Here is a 22995-nt window from a genome sequence, read left to right on the forward strand (position 1 = left end):
ATTTCCGACCTCTCTTATGAAGAAAAATAACATCATATACTAGAGGTATATCTGAAAAAATTCATGCCAGGTTTCTGCACCTCATTTTCATGTATTTATATTAGGCCGATCAGAAATTTTTGTTGTAAGTACTCAAATTAAGAATCACATAACTAAGGCAGAAAGTATATGATTAAACACATTACTATGGATTAGGAGAAGCAGCAGACCTAGGCTGGAAATTGCAAAAGCCACTCCCCCCACAACCACTGACCTGGGGCCACTGAGTGTGGCTGTGTCTCTCACCGCCTGGGCTGTTTCTGATGCAAAATCCAGGGCACCTGCCACTGGCTTGGTTACAGTGCCAACAAGCCCTTTCCCAAGGCCAGATATAAAACCGCTGACACCCCCTTCTGTTTTCACACCTTCCACTGTCGAGGTTATAACACTGGTCAATCCACCAATGATACCTAGTGAAAAAGACAAGGGCTATTGTAACCTGGCCGAGGACAAAAGCAAAAGCATTTAAAGCCAAACCCCTCACTTCCATGCACCTGGAATGCTAACTTAAGGGCATTCTGTTAATCTCTGTGCAAGACAGTCCCCAGAAGGGCCAACTCAAAGACAGGGGACCCAGCAGATTTGCCGATTAAGTCTAGCATCAGAGGATATAATTTACATAATAGTCACAAGTAAAGTGTCCTCCAGTTGAGGAAAATCAAAGAAAAGCTGAGAGGTTAACAGCGGCCATTTTTTCAATTCTAGAGATGGTCAATTGAGAGAGGATACAGACAGAGGATTAAGTCTAGAAGACTTGAAAATGGGGCCCTTGGTGAAAGTTTGAAGAAGTTGGGATCCCATGAACCATAAGGCAAAAAGATAACTAAATACAGTCATCCCTCAGTATCTATAGGGGATTAGTTCCAGAATTCTCCACAGATACCAAAATCTAAGAATGCTAAAGTCCCTGGTATAAAATGGCATAGTATTTGCATATAACCTATGCGCATCCTACTGTAGCCTCTAAATCATCTCTAGGTTACTTATAATACCTAATACAATGCTGACACATTAGTTCATTTGTGTGCATTCAACATAGTACTTGGCCCATATGGCAAATTCAAGTTTTGCTTTTTGGAACTTTGTGAATTTTTTTTTCCCAAATATTTTTGATACTTCTTTGAATCCTTGGTTGCGGCACCTATGGATACAGAGAGCTGACTGTATAAGTTTTCAGTTTTCAAAGAACACTATGTGATTTGCCAACACAACCAAATATTTCAAATGGGGTAAAAGCTACTGCATGCTTTGCTGAAATCAGGTATAGGCAATCACAGTAAATGATAAAGCCTTCATGAAGGGGACCCCCAAAAGCTGCCAAAACTAGCCAGGACCCTCAAAGGAGTCAGTTCCAACCCATGTCAAAAAGACATTTCAAACATTTTGAAAGTTGACAGCAATGGCTTTAAGAACTTCAGAAGAGGCCAGATGTTGGCAAAGGCTGGAGAGGTCACAGGCACTGCAGGGAAGAGGCAGGCCCTGTCCGGGGAGCATTTCCAGGACTTGTGCCAGGGACACTCACAGGATGTTTACCCTCTGACAGAGGGGGTGTGAGGAAGCTCTCTAGACTCTTCAGCTCTAGTGAGACAAATTGGTAAAGGAAACTCCTTGGGTGAGAATGTACTAACAATTCACGTTTCTTTTGGATTCTGGATCCATTTGCTCCAGTAAGTCAACATCCCTTTCCCAAACTTTTGAGTTCTTGGCAGAGCATGCACAGTACAGGAGTTCAGACTGGGACCCGAGAGACAGAACATTACTGAATGTTCAGGTCAAGCAGGGCCTACAGAGAGAACTGAGCACAACTCCTAGTTTTTAAGCCAAGGGGACTGAGTGGATTCTGGTCCTCGTCTTTTAAAGGTCTTTTCATCCCGTGGGAATAATCTCACTCTAGGCTATGGATTTCATATAACTCAGAGCTCAATGGATTCTCTTTGGATGAGCCTACTGGCTCCTGGAGAGGCTGTACATATTATCAGAATAATCCTTGGTGGGAGGTGATTTTGCAACCTTCAACAAATCATCCATTTTCTCAGCACGTTTGTGTGTTCATCTAGAAAGTGAGGACAGCTCTCTCTTCATACTCCAAGGATGTTGGCCAGATGATGGCAATTACACATAGCAAAGCATTTTATAGTCACCAAGAAAGTCCTCCAATATTTTGATGCACCATCATTACAATTACCAAAAAGAATAATTAAATCTTTAACCCAAATGATTGCCGAACAGTCACCTTAAAGTCCATAAACAGATTACTTTCAGCCAAATTTTACTTCTAGCCTGATGTCACCTTGGTTCCCTTTACAGTTGGGCAGCCTTAGGAAAAGCAAAGGCATTTTGATCCAAAACACCACTGGGAAAGTTGACAAAAATCCTGTCCTAAACATTGTGTCCTAAGCACAAATAGAAATATAATTTTTTATTATTTATATTCCTTCCTCTTCCTCCAAATGCAGATAATCAAGACTGATTGGTCTTGATATGACTCAGATAGCTTTAGATGATTCCTAAGGATCTGGTACAAATAGTTCAAGATGCTAACCATCACTATGCATGAGCTACATGCCAGGTGTCATGTGAGGTATATAAGAATAAAGGTGAATGCAAAATGGCCTTTCTGCTCTGTTGGCATTCACAATCTATCAGAGAACAGGATATACATAGCTGGTGACATATACAACCCAGAATGCCACATGTGTTCCACCTGTCATTAATTCTAACTGGGATAGCATATCTGGGGAAATGTAATTTGAGTTGGGACTTATAGGTTGAGTACGATTTTGATAGGTTAGGAAGTGAGGCAGAGGAGAAAAGGGCAGAAGGACTGTGAGTGAGGAGGGACTTGGAGGCGTGTTTAGGAAGCAGAACAAAGCTTTGTGTGCCTGAAATGCAGCGTGGCTCAGGGATGGTGGTTGTGAATTGGCTAGGTTTATATTTTCAAGAGCCTTGAATGCCACACTAAGAAGTTGTTGAGAAAAATGCAACAAAAGGCAAATGAATCAGAATTAAACTATTAAAAGTTGGAATTCAAACAAATTCAGAGACTGAACATATTCATGCCATCACCAATATCTCTTAGGCACATATATGGATTTATAATTTTGGTGAATGCACATTTATGCAAAACTAAAAAACATCTGGGCCACAAACCTGGCTGCCAATTTCTCATTTCAATTTCTTTGGAAGGAATGATCAGTAAGTAGAAGATAGAGTCTTGAAGCAGCAGTTCCTTCCAATTCTAAGAGGTTCAGTTGAGTACACCTCATGACACTTTGGGAAGAGAAGCCAGAGAGCAGGAAGGAACTGCAATGTGCACAACATTCAGAAAGCGAATGAGGAGTTCTCGTAGGCTGTCACATTTTAGTTGAAAGGAGGATAAAATAAGAGAGCCTGGAAGGCCATCAGGTACACCAAAGTACCAAGCCAGGATTTCCTCTGTTATCAGCTTTCTTTTTCATATTTGCAATCAGAAGGGTGCAAAGGCACCTCTGAAGGACTGAGGCAGAAGAGCCCAACATCAAGTGACTTACCATGAGCCAGGCCATGGATGCCGGCTACGAGGTGCTCACCACTGGTGGCTGCGTGGTATCTGATGTACTCCCGCTCTGACTGATGCCGATTGTCCATTGTCTTCCCTAAGCCATCTGATAATGTCCCTGCAAACTGGAATGAATTAAAACAGAAGAGTTTCAAAGCCTCAGTACTATTTTCACTATTTTAATTATTTTAAATAAATACTTTCCCTTGCTCCTAGCCAGGATTCAGTAAATAGTGATTAGAGAGAGAGATTAATTGCTGAATTACATATACTGTCTGTCCCAGGTGAGTGGTTCTCAAAAACACTGGACACACACAAACTGTGGAACACTTACAGTGGGGACACTAGACTTGCAAAGCAAACACTAAAAATCCCTGATGACATTTATTTTCCACAATACTACTGCAAATTTACTGATAAATTAAAGGTAAACGGAATGGCCTTGGGGGGAAGGTGAACTTCGGGATTCTATGACAGTAAAGACACAGGCTCTTCGCTCTAAGAATCAGTGGGATTCAAAACAGAACATGTGTCATATTATTGCTTTAGGGTTTGGTATCAAAAGTTTGGAGAGATCAACCTTCCTCACCTAATCCCATCTTTCATTCATTCAACAATTACCAAGTGCCTACTGGGTGCCAAGCTCCATTTATCAAAAGAAAAAAATTAAGTAGATGGAAAGATTAACAGGTTAGGTCACCTTTCATAGGAAGCAGAAGACTTGAACCCATGACTTTAATGCAAACCCATCCTCCCCCACAAATCAGAGAGATTTTATTTATCCTGGCATATGTGACAACCAGAAAAGCTGTCTCATCCATCAAAGCTGGATAAAAGGGACATAAAACTCTGTTTTGTCACAAGACAATTTGAAAAGGTTTAAAGTGACAGTTAATAAACCACAGGGTACTTATCCTCATCATTCAGGCATAAAAAGAGAAGGATATCAAATATATAATTAACCTTCTCAGGAAGGATCTACCAAAACAAGTGGTTTAAGTGCCAATGACCCAGGACTAACCTTTTAGAAAACTCACAGGAATGTTACTTAGATATAAAGCTCGGTGGAAAGATTCAAGGCAAACAGCCTGCCTGGAAGACTAGTACACTGGGTAGCCTTCTGGGGGCCTGTTTCTTTCTGGTTTGGCAAGCTAGGGGTCGGGTGGTGGTAGTAGTGAGGGTAGTGGTGTGTGCTACACAGATCGGATCTGCCCTGGAAACCATTAGTCCTTAGGTCTCTTTTTTATATATATACTTTTTTTTTTTTTGAGACAGGGTCTCGCTCTGTTACCTGAACTAGAGTGCTGTGGTGTCATCATAGCTCACTGCAGTCTCAAACTCCTGGGTTCAAGCAATCCTCCCACCTCAGCCTCCCAAAGTGCTAGGATTACAGGCCTGAGCCACTGTACCTGGCCCTTAGGCTTCCTGACACCAGTGACAGGTGAGTTCTGGGCCCAGAAGAGGGACTACAGGAAGGAGCAGCAATTCCATGTAAAGCAATGGCTCCTGGAGCAAGCTATGGGAAGACTCAGTCCTTCTACTCCGTCCAGATGCTTTTACGCTCTGGGGCAGTAATTATTGACCTTTCTGGAGGTGCAATCCCTATCATTATTTGTTTGATTTTTGTCATACGTTCCCCATCACTCCCTGTCTAATTAAGAGAATTAAAGTTAATGAAAATTAATTTTACAACTTCCTTTAGGAAACTGGAGACACCATGGGGTGTTGCAAAACCAGCCCGTAAGTAGGAGGGGCTATAGTCCCCAATAAGAGCCACCACAGTGTAGGGGAAAGGCTACAAGCTTGGGGGCATCTGACCGAACCAGACCCCAGCCCTCTCTCAATCATTCTGGTAGCTACAGGAGCCTGAGCCTCCCTCTGCATCTGGAGAAAGGCGATAGTACCTACTTTGTCATATGGCTGAAAAGATTAGAGACAACGGCTCAGGGTCTGGCATCTAGTTAGCATTCTTATTGTTGTTATTAGTCAGCTACTAGTTCAAGGAAGAACATGATAACCCAGCAAGCAGGAGGAAGACGGTCAGATAAATGAGGAAGAGCTGCCCCACAGGAGCCTTCGCAGATCCCTCTGAGAGCAAAAATTGAGCCTCTTCCGAGGCTACCTGTCCAGGTAGGAGCTGAATCACATCATCTTTTGAAAAAAGCCTTTCGAAGCTTTAGAATTATGCTCATTTGCACTACAGTTTAACACAATAAAACCCTCTCTTTCTAGCAGATAAGTACCAGCCTCCAAAGTAAGTTTTTGGAGTCGTACCATCTATAAAATTAGAGTGCTGAACTTCATGATTTCTATAATCTGATTTCCAACTCTGAAAGTGCGGTAGATCTATGACCCAAGGCAGAATGTCTTTACTTACTCTGGGCCCAACACAGATTTAGGTACTGCTGAGGATACAAACAAATAAAGCCTCGGACCCTACTCTCAAGGAGCGGACAGTCTCACTGGGAAGGTAACAACATACGTGAAACAGCCAGCGACAAGAACCTGGAACACAAACTGTACTGACTCAGGGACACAGAGGGAGGAAATGTGACCTCGTTTTAGAAAGGTCAACAAGAGCCCCTGCTATGCTCTGGAGTCACACAGGTTGGCAGAGTTCTTCACTCCGGGTCTGGACAAAGACACCTCTCCCCGTTGCCTCAGAAGCAGCGAGAACGTGGTCATGTGAAGTGTGTCCATGCCCTGTGTGTCTCCCAGAGGCCCAGGAGCACCCCAGCTACTTTCAGGGTCTTGTTCAGACCTTTCCCATTTCTCTCAAGCTCTTATTTCCCTTGAGAAGAGAGACTTCCTTGGAAGAGAGATTATGTTAAGGTGCTTTTTCCCTATCTCTGGCAGCTGACTAGAAGAAGTTAAAAATTCCCATAATACTTTCCCCCTTAAGAGAGTAAGGGAGAATAATCTAGGCAAACTGCTCAATACTATTCTCTCGTTTTCTAACCCCCCGTGAATTAAACAAGTTTAATATCCAAGGTTTGTGAGTGAGCCCATGTCAAAGCTTCATTTACAGTGGAGTCTGCTGCGCAGCCCCAGCTCCCCTGCACTGACTGGCTCCTGGGTGTTCTCTGTCCAGTGACACGGCATTGACCCAAGGAGGATGGGATGAGATGATCTAAGAGACCACTCTTTCCTCCAAATGCTGGATTCTTCCATGTGCTTCTCAGTTGCCTCACTTTTGCTGTAGAAAAGTGCCTACACCTAACTCAACTTACTTTACTGTAGGGCTTTCATCTGAATTCCCACTTCTCTGTCCATAAAAAATTACTTGTGCAAGCCAGCTGGACTTGTCCTTTGTCACTGGTTAACAGTCAACCATTACAAAAGTCTTCTTCCCTAGAACTACGGCTTTGAGAACTCAGAAAACTTGGGTTGAAATCTGTGATCTCACCAAACCATATTGATGGGAGGTTAATCAGATTTTACTAGGAGAGACATTTTGCAGGAATTAAAACAAAGCCAGCTACATGACAGGTATAGTGGTCAAACGCATGGCCTTGGGCCAGTTCACTGGATTCTGAGTATTGAACCCAGGCCAGCACAAAGCATGTAGCCGCCTTTGACTGTGGGAGCACTTAGCCTTAATTCCACCTCTCATTTCCCACCTCAGAGGGAAGGTAAATCAGACCCATCTCACACAAAGACAGTGTGAGGACACGTGGGTTGCAGAGGGAGCGGATTCCAGCAACACTCAGCATGGGTGCCCTCTGGCCGTGGTCTTCTCTGAGACAGGGAAACGTTATCTCATCCATGTCCTCAACTTTGAAGATGATCATCAAAATATAGCAGAGATACCCACTAGATACCCATCATGGCATAGGAGTGGTTGGCCGGGGACATCCTTCACACCCCCCTCCCAACCGTCTTGTGACAAACGAATCCTGGAGGCAGATACTCAGATTATTCAAACGAAGGAGAAATGAATCCCAGAGGCTGAAAATCATCAGGATATGAGCAAGTACAATTCAGCTATGCATCCAGTCAACCAACTAAGTGATCCAACACGTACGGAGCCCCTACAGTGTGCCCACAGTGTGCCAGGGTGCCAGGGTGGAGACTGAGACTCAGAAATCAGAAGTGGTTCCTGCCTTTCTTCAAGACCTCAGTTGGGAGGTATGTATGTGGCATAACAGAAACATAACAACACCTGAGCTCAAATTCTGACTGTGACACTTAACAGCTGTGAGGTCACAGACAGGTCACTTAACCTGTGTGAGCCTCCATTTTCCTCATCTTCAAAATGGGGCTAAAAATATCACCTACAAGGATGCCATAAGGATTAGACAATACATGTAAAGCACGTAGCACAGAGCCTGATACGTATGAGTCATTCAATAAAAACAGTATTGAGTTATCTAAATGTGAAGTTCTTTACATGCAGAATGGGAATAAGGGTTTAATTAGACAGTACAAGCGTCTGGCATGGTGCACCCCCAGTAGAGCGGAAGCTATCTGGAGAGGGACATAAGAGCACCAGAGCAGGGAGTGCATGCTTGGCTCTCAAAATGGGAAAACGACTAGCAACTGGAAGGTAATGTGTCGATAATTTGTAACTGCGCGTTATAAACAATACCTCAACACCAGAAGAAGCATTTACAGAGACTTAAATCAACCTAGTTCATTCTGTTGCAATTTCAAGTCCACAAAATACTTAAGGCTTCAAGTGAATGTTGTCTTAGCTAAGATGAAAGGTTCCAAGGAACAGAATGTCCTTCAGAAAATCTGCTATTACACTCACAAAGACAATGATTTTACCCTTTCTTCCCTGTAGGTAGCTTAAACACACGACATACTTGTGAATTCTGGCCACAGTCCAAAATCATTAACTTCTATAAAGCAATATTTTCAGCAAGGGGGTAAAAATCTCACAAGTACTTCAAGACGCCAGTTCTACCGAATGGCTAACACACAGTGTGCGTCAACACCCCACCTTCCAGAAATAATCCCACTATCTATACAAATGGAGACACTGCATTTTAGCCTCAGTTTGGTGCCCAGCTCTGAAAAGCTGATTTTATAAAACCGAAATTCAAGTAGATGCTGGATGGCGCAAGGGAAAAAATTCACACTGTGTCCTTCTGTTCTGTCCTATCAGTTTTCCTGACCCTTTTATGATATTCAGCAAGCATGGGATGCCAAAGGTATTTGGCCAGTGTAATAGGAGCCAGGGCTTGAATTTCTCCCCTTCTCTTGGGTTCTTCTTTCAGTTATTTACCTAATGGAAATTTCCTCTTAATATCCTTGCCCCACTGAGTAATTGCTGGTAGCAAAGTCTTCCTTGTTACCAGGACAGATGGTGACCACACACAACAGGAAAAGTGAGAGAAGTGACATGACTCTACAGCATGGGGAGAAGTTTTATATGCTTCCAAGCACAGATGTCTTTGACTTATGATGGGGTTACATCTGGATAAGCCCATAGTAAATTGAAAATATTGTAAGTTGAAAACACATTTCCTACACCTAACCCACCGAACATCATAGCTTAGCCTACCTGATTTAAACATGCTCAGAACACTTACATTAGCCTATAGTTGGGCAAAATCACCTGGCAACATGGTGCACTGTAGAGCACCGGTGTTTACCCTTGGGATTGCATGGCCTACTGCCACTGCCCAGCATTATGATAGAGGATCAGATCACATCACTAGCTGGGAAAAGATCAAAATTCAAAATTTGAAGTACAGCTTCTACTGAATGCATATAGCTCTTGCACCATTATAAAGTTGAAAAATCATAAGTCGAACCATTGTATGTCAGGGACCATCTGTACAAGGTATAGCTACAAATCTCAGCTACTAGTTCAGCTCTATTTCTATCAAGCATTGCCTGCAATAAGCTATGCCTGAACACGTAAATTCAGAAAAAACTATATGTTTGTTTATAAGTAAAGCTCACATGAAATTTGTGGGGCTGCTATAATGTAGTCAAACAGGCAGGAGCAAAGAAGGCAAATCCTACTCTGTCACTTACTAAATATGCATCCTGCTTAAGTTTCCTGAGCATCAGTTCATCCATCCGCAAAAGACTGATACTTTCTACTGTAAAGGGATGGCTTTGAAGAGTTAAGAAGATAATTAATGCAAAATGCTTGGTGCAGTATCTGGCCATCATTTTTTACAAGTTTCTTGGAAGCAGTTTTGGGCCTTAAACTTCAGAATATTTTTCAATTCTGTTGGTATGCTACTAGGAAAACCTCCCTCAAGTCATGTAAGACCTAAGTAACTTGAAAACTAAAGTCTTCACCATTTCCTTCTTTTTGCTGTTGTTAAAATATCCACAGTTAAAAATTATTCTGAGTGTGAATTTTGCCCTGATGTTGAAGAAACCTTTTGTGATACTTATAAACAGGGAAGAGTTAAGGGAAAATGTGATTCAAAAATCAGTGAATATCTATTATTGATAAAAGGCAAACCAAACAGCTAGTCTTCACTCAGCCAAATAATGATGGGGTGGGGAAACTGGGGAGAGATATTAAAAAAATTTTTTTAAAAAAAGGCATGGAACAAGTTGAGGTTTGGCAAGAAAGAGGCATTTTTGGATTCCAGATTTCTATCCACTAGAAGTGGAGTGGGTTTGTCTGTTTTCAGTTCTACTTGGTTATGGATTATGTATAACCCTTAAGGCAAAGAGAAAAAGGGAAAAGAACCTACACAGGAGACCCTGAATAAAAACAGTAAAGACATTTTAAAGCTGGGATCGACATTCTACTCAAATAACATGCCTAAGCCAATGACCTTGCTTTTTGGGGGGTGGGGTGGCGGTGGGGGTCTGTGGAGATCTAAAAGCTCTCCTACCCTAAGACATACACCATGTTGCTATTTCACGGATAAACACTTATCAGGCAACAGACACTCCTTTTCAGTTAAGAAACAAAGTTATCCACAGCCACCCAGAATTATCTCAGCACACAAGGTCAAAACACATGCAAGGAAGTCAGACCTCAGGACTGTCACAGTGTTTTAACTAGCCCAAGACACAGACCTGTTGAATTGGTGGTGAAGTCTCTTGCTAGTCTGCAACTCTGACCCAGTTATGAACTCAGATGTTGTTTCAGATTAATCTAGAAGCCCAGAGTGGTTTGAAGCACTCCCATAATAGGACTTTGCTTTTTCTCTAAAAAGGATTGCTGGAATTTGCTATAAGGCTAAAGGCACAGAAATAAGCAAGATGCACAAAGGTAGAATCAAGACGACTGAATTTCAACAACAGACAAGTAGTGAGGGCTTAGTCAATTCCTATTTTCCCCATGATTTTCTACACCAGCTATAAAGCATTATGTAGGCAAGATAAACCATCAAGCCCAGCTATGGATGAAATTGTGTCCTGCCTTCCCCGGCCAGGACTCACGGCCGGCTGTCCTGACAGAAGGGGTAAGTGACCATGTCGAGGGTGCCAGGCCCCCACTTGTGCATTGCTGAAAACCCCATGAAGCGTGCAGAGGAAGTCAAAGGTGGGTTTCCACATAGTTACTGCTAGCTGTAGGTAATAAGCCTTTTGACCCTGGCAGAGCTCCAGTTTTGCCATCCTAACAAGGTTTTTCAATGTACATAAATATCTCCTGTCTTGGTACTGAACTAGCAGCTAGATTATGACATAGGAAAAAATTCCCCCTGTGGTGGTCACATTATAATGCCTGACTTGGCAGATAAATTATTTCAACTCTAGGGAAAGCACGCCGGCTTTGAAAAACAGAGTCCCGATGCCAACTCTGCCACTAGATTCAGCTGGGGGAACATGAGCAAAAGATACACCCTCTTAGGATCTGCGTCTTCATCTAGTAATATAAAACAGGGAGAACACTACCCACAGAGTTACCCACTGAGATCTTGGATATGAAAGCACTTGGGAAAGAACACAAAGCAAAGGGTTATTACTACAAATCCTACTCTTTCTTCTCATGAGTGCTCTCCCTGCACCCTCTCTTTCTCCCCCACTGAATCCTGCATGTCTCATCCTAAATTACAGGAATCACCTTATGCCTGTTCTGGAACAAAGCAAAGCACAAATCCATCAATTACAAATAGACTAAAATCTCAAAATACAGAAATTTAGAAATGAAACAGGACATTCCTCAACAGAAAAGAAGCTCAAGCTTATCTCCTCCTTCCTAGTCACAAGGACTCCATTCTTGCAAAGTACTTTGTATTTCAAATGAATAGATAAATTCTCTTTAATGCCAAAAGCTCAGGAAGAAAGGAAGTGGGTGACATCAGAGTGAATAATCATAGATGCTGGGCACCAGTATAAACTGAACTTCTTGCTGCAGAAGTTAGGAAGCTTCCAAGGGTTTAAAATAATTTTGATGAGGTTTTCAGAAAGAAATCTGTTCCCAACTGTTTCTTTAAGTAAATGAAGTTTTAAGTGAGTATGGAACAGAACAGGTATGGGCAAACTTGCAGTTACTGAAGATCACATGTAACTTCTGGAATTATAAACACTGGTCAGCAGCATTTACCATGCACCAGGCATTGTTCTAAGGCCCTGGCATCTATGAAGTCATTTAATTAGTTTAATCTTCGCAACAACCCTATGAGGCAGGCTGTATTATTATGTCCATTTTACAGATGAAACTGGAAAGATCATGATCATCTCCAGCAAAAGTATGCTAAGTGCCCAACTACATGTGATGCTACATAATCTAGGGAGGGACCCAACCATGATTTTTGTTATTGTCCCCATGGAAAAATTCCTTCCTAAATGCCAGTGAAAATCAAAGAGACACCAGGCATATATCTTTCCTCTCCCAAGCAGTGGAACTGACAAAGGACAGCAGCTGACAAAAGTATATAAATAATCAAGTTTCTGAAAAATTACATGCAAATCCCCAGAAAAGAAAAAGGAGTCAGGCCCCAATCCCCGGATCCATTTCTTCCTTTCCCCAAAATGATTACTCTCATGATCTGAAACAGGCCCCAGAGAAACAGAGGCTTGGTACATGTCCGTTATGTGGATCACATTACGCCAGACTGGATTACATTACCAGCATGTACTGTTCATGCTGGGAGGAAAGATGGACTAGATCTTGAAAGTTCATCTGGTTCAGACTTCATTCTTCTCTCCACCTTTGCCAGTCTTCTGCTATTCAAAACACCCCGGAACCATCCACCTAAGAGTAACACGCCCATTCACAGTAGAAATTGAGCTACCATTTCTAACAACTGATTGACTTTTTATGGAGGTTGGTGAGATACAGCCTGCATTTTGGGAAAGCTACATATGCAAAGCTAACACTCACTTCTAGGTAATGTCAAAGGAAGTTATTTATAAGCAAGTATGATGAAGCTAGGTAAGACCGCCAATTGGGAACTACTCGTTAGTATCTGGGAGAACAGAGAAGTTGGACCCATCTTTTGAATGTGTGTCGGGGGAGGGTAGAATGGGAATGGGAGATAGCACAGATCTAAGGTACTTTAGTCCTGCCTCACTTCTCCTGAGACCTGGCTTGAATCCATTATCAAAGTATAGGCCAAAAGAAGGTTCTTTTTTTTTTTTTTTTTTTTTTGAGACACAGTCTCACTCTATTGCCCTGAGTAGAGTGCCGTGGAGTCATCCTAGCTCACAGCAACCTCAAACTCCTGGGCTCAAGCAATCCTCCTGCCTCAGCCTCCCGAGTAGCTGGGACTACAGGCATGTGCCACCATGCCCGGCTAATCTTTTCTATATATTTTTAGTTGTCCAATTAATGTCTTTCTAATTTTTAGTAGAGACAGGGTCTCGCTCTTGCTCAGGCTGGTTTCGAACTCCTGAGCTCAAACAATCCGCCCGCCTTGGCCTCCCAGAGAGCTAGGATTACAGGCGTGAGCCACCGCGCCCAGCCAGAAGGTTCTTTTAAAAATGAATTCAAATGTTCCCACTTTGCAGATAGGCTAATACAAAAATAAACTTGCAGTTTGGCTATTTCCCAATAGCTCCTCAGGACCTCTGGTTTTGACTGGGATGTCCCTTGGCCCTTGTATTCCTCAGTAGTCTTTCCACAGGCATTTTTACTGTTGCTATCTTTTAACCCCACCCCACAGAGGGTGACCTGGGAGAGGACATTAAGAATTCACACCCATCTACTTCCTGCAGATCTGGTATTTTAAAGCCGGCTGAATTAGCCACTTCCCGGCTGACAGATTTCAGGCCTGGAAAGTCCTGGAATGAGGAAGAGAACACAGTCCATTTAACTCAACAGCTGAACTTTCCAAAGGCGACTTAATGGGCCTATTCCGATGCCTTATGTTGCTTTTAAGAGACAACCTTCAATTACTAGAAAGATAGGAAAATGGGGGCTCTGGTTCAACATATTTTTTACTTAAAAGAGAGCTAATTAATCCTCCTTTGTCTAAAAGATTCGCCCACTTTCCTGCCTAAACAGAACTGATCCTTTAGGACTAAGTTTCATTAAGGCCTCTGTTATGATTTCAGGAATTGAAGCTTTTCTATTCTCTACCCTACACACACCATCCCCACCTCCCCCCATCCTTCCATTGTCCATCCAGAGGGGGTAAAAAAAATCCTTCCTCTGGACTCTTCCCTTTAAGCATCAGGCTTTGATCCTTTCTGAAATACAAGTCCCTCTGGGAAATACTTGAAGTTATTTAGCCCCTACTGCAAATGAAAGCTCAGAAAACAGGTTTTGCAAGGGAGGTATACATGGGGGAAAACCAAAGCACTGGGCACCTGAGGTACAAGGAAAGAAGAAAATTAAATGCTCTCTGGAGAAAAACATTAGCCAGAACCTCTAAAGTTTTTCCTATACAATGTCCAGCAGTCAACAAAAATTACCAGATATGTAAGAAAATGAGACTAAATGACTAAAAACTAAGGAAAAAAGAAAAAGAAAAAAAAATCGCTTACCAGTGTAGTGTGATTACTATCTTCAAAAGAAAAATGTATAAAAAGATGGAGTTTTACCAGAAAATTGAAATTAAGATTTTAATAAATGGTGAAACAGCAGAGTAGACAGAGCACCAAAGAGGATTAGTGAACTGAAAAATAAGTCAGCAGAAAATATCCAGATCAAAACATGAAGAAAAACCAAGGGGGTAAAAACACAGAAAAGACACTCTGGTTTCTCTTCAGAGTGTATAAATCTTTCGCCTTTTACTAAAGATTTCCGTGGAAAGGAACATTTATTATATAATAATAATAATAAAATACAAAAAAGAGCATGAGAGGCATATAAGACATGGTAAAAAGGCCCAATTTCTGTGTAATTGGAGCTATAGAAGGAAGAGAGAGAGAGAGAGAGAGACAGAGAGAGAGGGAGGGAGGGAGGGAGGGAGAGGAGCAGAAGCAAATATTTAAAGTGACACTGGCCAAGCATTTTCCAAAATTGTCAAAAAACAGTACTACAAATTAAAGAAGCTCTACAAATCCCAAGCAGGAGAATCATATCAAGGCACATTATTATTAAAACATAAAGCTAAAGAGTAAATCTTAAAAGCAGTTAAAGGAAAAAAGATGTTACGTTTGGAGGACGAACAATAATACTGACAGCTGTTTCAAGAGAAATGATGGAACAAGAACGGAATGACACTAAAGGGCTGAAAGAAATTTGCCAATCTAGAATTCTAAACTTAGTAAAAATATCTTTCAAAAATATAGGTGAAATAAAGATGTTTTCAGAAAAAAAATCTGAGAAAATTCATTGCCAGAAGAAGACCGACAAAAGGAAGTTCCCTGGCAGAAGAAGAATGACCCAGATGGAAGCGTGGATAGAAAAGAAGAGAATGAATGACAACAGACAGGATAAATGTGTGCATAGATCTAAATGAATATCAATTACTTAACACAAAAAAATGTAATGTTTTGTGAGTGCTAAACATTATATACATAGAACTAAAATACATGACAACAATAGCAAAAAAGATAGGAGAGAAAAAATGGACATGAAGTGTTGTAAGGACCCTCCATTGTGTGGGAAGCGAGGAAAAAAATAAACAAAATAAAGATGGACAAATGAATATGACCAAGTAACTCTGATCTTCAGTATATAATGAAGAGACTCTTAATACATGTGTTCCAGAAAACATTAACAAGAATGTTTGTAACGACCTCAGTTAATACTAGCAAAACACTGGAACAGTCCAAATGTCTAACAGTAAAATAGATAAATTGTGATAAATTCAGGCAATGGAATACTACATTGCAGAAAATGAATGAACTACAGCTACGTATATCAATATCGATGGATTTCAAAAACTGTAATGTTGAGTGAAGAAAGGTCACAAAAGAATACATTCAGTATGATTTTATATGTAAGTTCAAAACAGGTAATACTACAAATACATTGTTTAATGAAACATACAAATATGGTAAAACTGTACGTAGGAAAGACTTGATTAACAAAATATTCAGGACAGTGACTACCTCAGGGTATAAACTGAAGCAAGGGGATGTGATCAGGGAAAGTACTGGTATATTCTACTGTTTTGAACTGAGTGCTGGGTCCTGGTGTTCATTTCATTGTTCTTTAAACTGTACATACACTACACAACACCCTATTGATCGATTCTTCCACAATTTAAAAAATGTTTATGGAACTTGTTTTCTAACCAAGTCACCAATGGCAGAACTCATTTTAAAAAATAACCTTCAGACAACAAAAACCATGCACAGTTCAAGGCAAAAGGTGGGAGATAAGACAAAGAATTCCTTGAGCTGGATGGCACAACTATCACTTTTTTTTTACAGGGTGCCTGTGGCTTTGCTGATGGGCAAGAATGGAGTACTTTAGAGAATCTTGAACCTTAACAATTGCTGTTAAGTCTAACATATGGTCAGAAAGTAAAACAGGAATTCATTGCCCTGGATGTTTTTGAATCTTCAGATAAGCGTCACAAACTTTCTGAATTAGCAAAAGAAGAGTGCAAGATGGATTTAAAATGAACTTCAGAACTTCAAAGAACGAGATGAGAAAATAAAATTAGAGGACTGTTTTCTTTTTCGAGATCCTAAAAACACACAAAAAACTACACCTACTGTAGGGATTCATGGACAGTAGCCCTTTAAGGTCAAAAGAGAGTGAAGCTTGTTGCAGGTATGCTTGGTACCATGCCTGTCTTGTCCCCCACTGTGTCCCCAGTACTAAGGACAGGGCCTAGCACAGGCCTGGTGTACACCTGACCGGAGTGAGTCTCCCTAGTAAGCCCCAGAATAGCTTTGGGAATAAATGACCAAAAAGACTGTTCAATGGTTTGAACTTGAAATTCTGTATTTCTAAAAATGTGCTCCTTTTTCAAATGCTACCTCTTTAGCTATGAGTGCTAATAACTTTTCTTATGTTGAGGGGCACCTGGTTTAGGATTCTGCTGATAATTATTTATCTGTTCTATATATTAAGTGCCAGATGATATATAGGAGACTAAGAGATTCTGGCAAAGTATTCCCTTTAAAGCATTTTAAAGTGTTCATATTACTATATATGTGTATACAAATTCATAGTCTATATTTACTGTAGATATAATGAGGGTGAGACATTCATAGAAAACGGCATAGTAAAGTGGGAATCAGAGAAGCTTTGGGAGTCACACATTTGGGTTCAAATTCTGGCTTCACTTATTAGCTGTGTGATCTTGGGCAACTTCTAGGAGCCTCAGTGTAAACTGAGATCATGCCTAACTCAGCGGTCCCAACCTTTATGGCACCAGGGATTGGTTTCATGGAAGACAATTTTTCCATGGACAGAGGGGTAGGGGGTGGGGTGGGGGTAAATAAAGATGGGGAGTGATGAGGAGCAGCTATAAATACAGATGAAGCTTTGATTGCTCACCCACCACTCACCTCCTCCTGTGTGGCCCGGTTCCTAACAGGCCACGGACTGGTACCATTCTGTGGCGGGCCCAGGGGTTGGGGACTGCAGGCCTAGCTTCTAGGGGCTGTCTGTTCCTTGCTTCTTTTCTTCTTTCCCTTCTATTAACAAAAACTTATTTAGCACTAAAATGTGCCACACATTGTTCTAAGGGGATGTAGCAGTGAACAAAAGAGACAAAACTTTCAGCCCTCACGGGATTTACATTCTAGTTGCATTCAAAGTTGCACAGACTATAAATAGTATAAACAAAATAAAAGCAGTAACAAATGTTAAGTAAAAAATCAGGCAGGGAAGGAGGATAAGAGGTATTGTTGGGGGGCGGGGTTATAATTTTAGATGGGGGATGGGCCTCCCTGAGGAAGTGAAATTTGGATAAAGAAAAGGCAGAGGAAAACCATGTGGCCACAGAACATTCCAGGAAGAGAAGAGTGCTACTGCAGACTCCAAGGCAGAAGTTTTGAGGGAGGTGGTTGAGAATCAGCAAGGAATCAGTGAGGGCGAGCTGGGTGGAGAATGAGGACAGGGTAGGGAGGAGGTCAGCAAAGGATGGGGAAGGCCGACCATGTGGGCCTTGTGAATCACTACACAGACTTGAGTTTTCTACGCCGAATGAAACAGGAAGCCATTGGAGGGGTCTGAGCCAAGGAATGACACAATCTGAGTTTTGTTTTACAGGATCACTCTAGTTGCCGTACTGAGACTAGCAAGAAGGGGAAACATGGGTGGAAGAAGAAGGTTACCACAATCAACCAGGCCAAAGATGATCATGCGGACTAGCAAGATAGCAGTGGGGGTGGGGTGATATGTTCAAATTTTGGTACGGCTGACAGGACTTGCTGATGGTCTGGCCATGCAGAATGACAGAAGGGAGTCAGGGATGGCTCCAAGGTATTTGAGCAACTGGCAGAAAGGAGAACGGAGAAGACTAGTTAAAAAGGTATAAGTGCCTAGCACTGTGCCTGCCACACAGGAAATGGCCAAATAATAGTTCTTCACCTTTCAAAATTTCAGTGCTGATTCAGAGCACAGGCAGCTCTTCTGTGCAAACACCCAACATCAATTGACTTTCTCCAAAAAACAGAGTATCTTTCACTATATAATAATTCTTCTGCCAGAGAGGAAGAGGTGAGATGTCAATCTTCACATGGTCAGCGAGTGCTGAGTGCAGACCTCTGCTTTCCCCACTGAACAGAGAAGGATCAATGGAAAACAGAAATAAACCATGTGGCAAGAACTCAAGAAAATTTTAAAGAAACAGCATTCTGTGTTATATGCTGTCTTAGTCCATTCAGGCTATGATAACGCAGTATCATTAACAAGCAAACACTTCATCTGCTGAGTTCAAAATTATGCAGAAAAGCATAGTTGAAGAACGAACCTGCTCCCTCCCTTCTTCCTGCCTTTCTAGTCAGTTGTTTTAAGTGAGGTCTAAAGGCCTTCTTTTCCTGTAACAAGGACCCTTGGAGTTTGTTTGCTCCGGCCTTCAGGGAGGGTGATTTTCTGCTATGTCTAGATGGAGATATTAGGTTAATGGGAAATGCCAGAGGCAGTCCATGACTTAGTACTAGACTGAGTCATTCTGACCAGAAAGAACAGCTTGTGAATTTGCAATCTACCTACTGCAAACAGGCCATGATTTGGTTTGGTTTTAGCTCTAGTTATATAAAAAGTGAGTCAGGGTTTCCCCCCACAAGGGTGCAGGAGGCTGTTGTTTTGTTTGTTTTGGCCCTCTCTGTGAAAGGTATAACTGTTTTACTCACATAAAAATACTTGCAAAAAAATAATAGTTAACATTTTATATATGCAGCTTGTGGCTGGATCATGACAATACTAGGCTCAAAAAGTAAAACATTCGGTTCCCCTTTAAACTCACTTAAAAGTGGTATGGGGAGGAGGGAAAATGAAGGGATGTAAAATGGTAGGCCAGACTTTTCCTGACTAGACTAGATGACCCAGTGGCACACTCCCTTGTCCCCCCCAGCTCTGGCGCCACTGACTCACCTCCCCAGGTCCTGCCATTGCACACCCCCAGTCTCCTTCCTGCTGGGGCTGCTCCTTGTGTGCCTCCACCTGTCTCCACCCATCTCTTGTCCACATGGCAAACACCTCCTTGGACCTGACAATCCAGCACCAGCATTCCTCGCTCTGTGGAGGCCTTCCTTGCTCTGGGTAGCAAAGTCTGCCTCTTCTTAAGTGCCCCCACTGGAACCCCCGCGGACTTCATCCTTGCACTTGGAACGCTTTCCTGCAGGCATGTGATTGCATCGCCTTCTCTCCTGCTAGATGGTGACCCCAAGGCGACAAGACCTTGTTTTGTTCATGTTTGTTTCCCCTGTGCGTAGCACAGAGCCTGGTATTTCTAGCTGTCCATATACAGTTGTAAACTTGTTGTACAGACACGATAAATAGGATTTATTAACATGAGGTTATGCTTTTTGCACATAAACCTATATTTAGTCAGCTCTGCGTGTGGAGCTAGAACAAAGTTAAAACTTCTTCACTAAGTGTCTCAGACAGGGTTAGAACAATTTCTTGGTTTTAGCCACACACTTTGGCCTGGATGATATAGCACCTACAAAAGAGCTAATTATACAACAGAGGGTACTAGAGGAAATGACTTTAAACTGTGACTCAAACTCTCTGTGCCCCCTTGAGAATACAGCCTTACATGGTTAATTCCCACAAATATGATATTGCAGAGAGGTTCAAGGATGAAGCCTACTAGATACAGAGCAGCTTTTGCACTGGGGCTAAGGGTAGGGGCTCAAAATCAGAGAATCCAGGTTCTTAGCCTGGATCTCTTCAAAACCTTGGGCAAGTTTCTTAATTTCTCTGAGCTTCAATGTCCTCATTTATAAACTAGCCTTTTGTAGGGTTGTTATGAGGATTAAACAAGTCAATTTGTTTGAAGACTCAGAAGAGTACCTGGCACATGGTGAAGCAGTCAAAAAATATTAGCTGGTATCATTTTTAAAGATATCCATTCAGCCACTAGTTTACATTCAAAACTTACTTCAACTGCACAATCAGTATCAGTCTAACGCATGCTTTCTGTATAACAATACGGAAGAATAAAGATAAATATAATTAACATTTTAAATGCTTATAGGAAAAAGTCACTAACACATTTCACATGGTCAAGCTAATTACTCCATTGTAACTACATACGCCACAAATTGCATGACAGTGGATAAGACTCCTGGTCAACTTTGATTATGTGAGACAAAAGCCAAGGAAATACAAAATTAACATTGTTGTTACTCCTTATCAGAACACAGACAGAGCCAGATAGCCAACAGTCCAGAATGAAGGAAACAGATTGTTGGCTTTTGATTGGAATTTCCTAGGATTGTTACTATGTAGTAAGAGATTAATCTAAATGTTTCTTTGCACACAGACAAGCTTATGTGAAATGTATCAGAATAATATAATAAAGACTTAGGTTTGTGTGTGAACAAAACTGCTTTCAAAAAATGTATCATTACCAGGCTGATTAAGAAAATACCACAGATTTAAAAGCACCCAAGGTCTATAAATAAGTTAGTTCACTGCTTATTGGGGTGTGGGGGGAGTATACAGGCTAAAGAAACAAACAAAAAGCAAGAAAATCAAACATTTTCAAATGAATTTTTTTCCTTACGTGGGTATCACTGTAAGATGTAGTACTATGCTAGCACCACCCAGTATTCTCAAGATTTCAAACCATAACACCAAGCCGTTACCATCACCACCTCAACTAAACTTTAAGAGCACATGCTGTGTACTGATTTATTTAATCCCCCCAGTTATACCCTCTACAGTTGGCAAGTGGATTTTCCAAGCAAAGAGGGAAAACCTAGAACACACGAAAAGTATGTACTCACTGCCCGGATGTGTCAAACTTGGTGAAAAGGGCAAAATTCAAGCAGTTGGCCTGCATAATTCAAGAACAGGATTTTCCATAGAAAATGTGGCAAAATATGTCTTAGATGGTATATGTAATTATATAAAAATAGCTAAAACCAATATAATACCAGGCGGAATGAATGACAATTTAAGGTTAGAAATAACCAAATGCTCAGACTCTTTAATTGGTTTTCTTCTGTTTTGAAGAATAAAACAGAGGAATAAAGAATGTGCCGGAAATTTGGGGAATACACTCCAAACCTTTCTTCCTCCTCCTCCTCTCCCCCCTCCCCCGCCCCCACTTCCCTCCTCTGTGTAAAAGGCCTTTAATTAGCTCACATCCTATCCTGATTAGGGCTCCCTAATACATTCTGACACCAGCCTGTTGGCCAGGCAGTGGGGTCTCGGTGCAGGCCTGATTAGCGGGATCCCAGCAGACTCCCTGCTGCTCTTATCTCCACAGATGCCTGAAGAGTTCGGTATCTTCCCTCCCAGCCCTCCTGGGAAGCTGCCCCAGCAGGTGCCCACTGGCAATAGTTTTGTGTTACAGGCCTGAATGAATGATCCCCGCAGGAGCTGCCGACTGTTTTCACAGACACAGAAGGCAGTCAAAAGTCCACCGCGTGAACTTGGAATGACCCCAGCTGCAGAGTCACTGGCGGGTTCATCGGGAGGGCAGGCACGCTTTATTAAACAACTAATACTCTTCACAGATAACTTTCCGAAAAAGCAAAAGCATTAACTCTTTGCAATCTCGCTCTGACAAAACACTTCAGCTATGGAGGGGCTACCCTGTGTGATTTAGGGTTTGAACCCAAATGAGGACTGTGAGACAGAGAAATGGTGCAATCAGGGACTGCGACTTCATCTGGCCTGAAGAAGGGTCAGGGCTCAGTCACCGTTTGGTTGGCTGTTTTGGTTGAAGCGTTCCAGATTAAAGTAAAAGACAAAAAGCAAAGGTTTTGAGCACCTAGTCCAGTGAGGACAGTGTGGGCGAGGAGTCGGCCTGACAGTGACAGCCCTCAGCCAAGCCGACTACACAGCAACGCCGGCAGGAGGGAGCGTCCAGACCCCCCAGCTCACTTTGCCGCGGTGCCTGCGCACCCACGCACATGTGCATGAGCCTTCGCGAGGCTTCCATGCTAAGCCAGGAGAGAAAAGGCGACTGAGCTGTGAAGAAATCAACTGTGCAAACTCCCATCACCTACTGAGTCGGCTTGGAAGTCATTTTGTTTGCAGCAGCCAGAGGCAGCGCGGTGAGTTCCTTTTTGAAAGAGGATTCAGAAAAGGCACAAGGTTCAGATCAAAGTGTTCCTATAAGCAAGTACAAAGCCATCGCGTTCTTTCAGGCTTGCGAGACGGTGGGCAACCGAACACATCCGTGTTTGCAGTATGCACAGGGAGGAGTGGCACACGGCCATTTCTTCCCAAGGGTTGGAATCAGTACTAAAGATTCTTTTCCTCTTTTCAGAAAGAAAAAAAGTAAAGCTCCAGACTTTAGAAGGAACCCGATGACAACAATTATAACAACAACATACAGATAAACATATGAACGTTTAGAGAAATTTTTAAAATTTTATTTTAACCAACAAAGTTACATTAATTTTGGCATCAACCAAAGACTATGCGTCCATCAAAGTTTTATCTCTACTCTGTCTCACCAACTGCCCTCTAAATCTAATTGTGGAGGAATTTCCTAATTTGGTTTTTGTTTTTT

The 22995-nt window shown here is 41.9% G+C and overlaps 1 protein-coding gene across 1 annotated transcript in view; it reads right to left on the reverse strand.

Annotated features, from left to right (window-relative positions):
* Positions 1–22995, reverse strand: part of VPS13D (vacuolar protein sorting 13 homolog D (S. cerevisiae)) — a 237909-nt gene that overhangs the window by 47437 nt on the left and 167477 nt on the right. Inside the window, exons 64-65 of the mRNA XM_012662492.1 lie at positions 3570–3702; positions 254–449 (exon numbers count right to left, since the gene is read on the reverse strand). Coding sequence (XP_012517946.1) covers positions 254–449; positions 3570–3702 — 329 coding nt within the window. The remainder of the gene's footprint in view (positions 1–253; positions 450–3569; positions 3703–22995) is intronic.

Source organism: Propithecus coquereli, unplaced genomic scaffold (assembly GCF_000956105.1).
Source record: "Propithecus coquereli isolate 6110/MARCELLA unplaced genomic scaffold, Pcoq_1.0 Scaffold77, whole genome shotgun sequence".
NCBI lineage: Eukaryota > Metazoa > Chordata > Mammalia > Primates > Indriidae > Propithecus > Propithecus coquereli.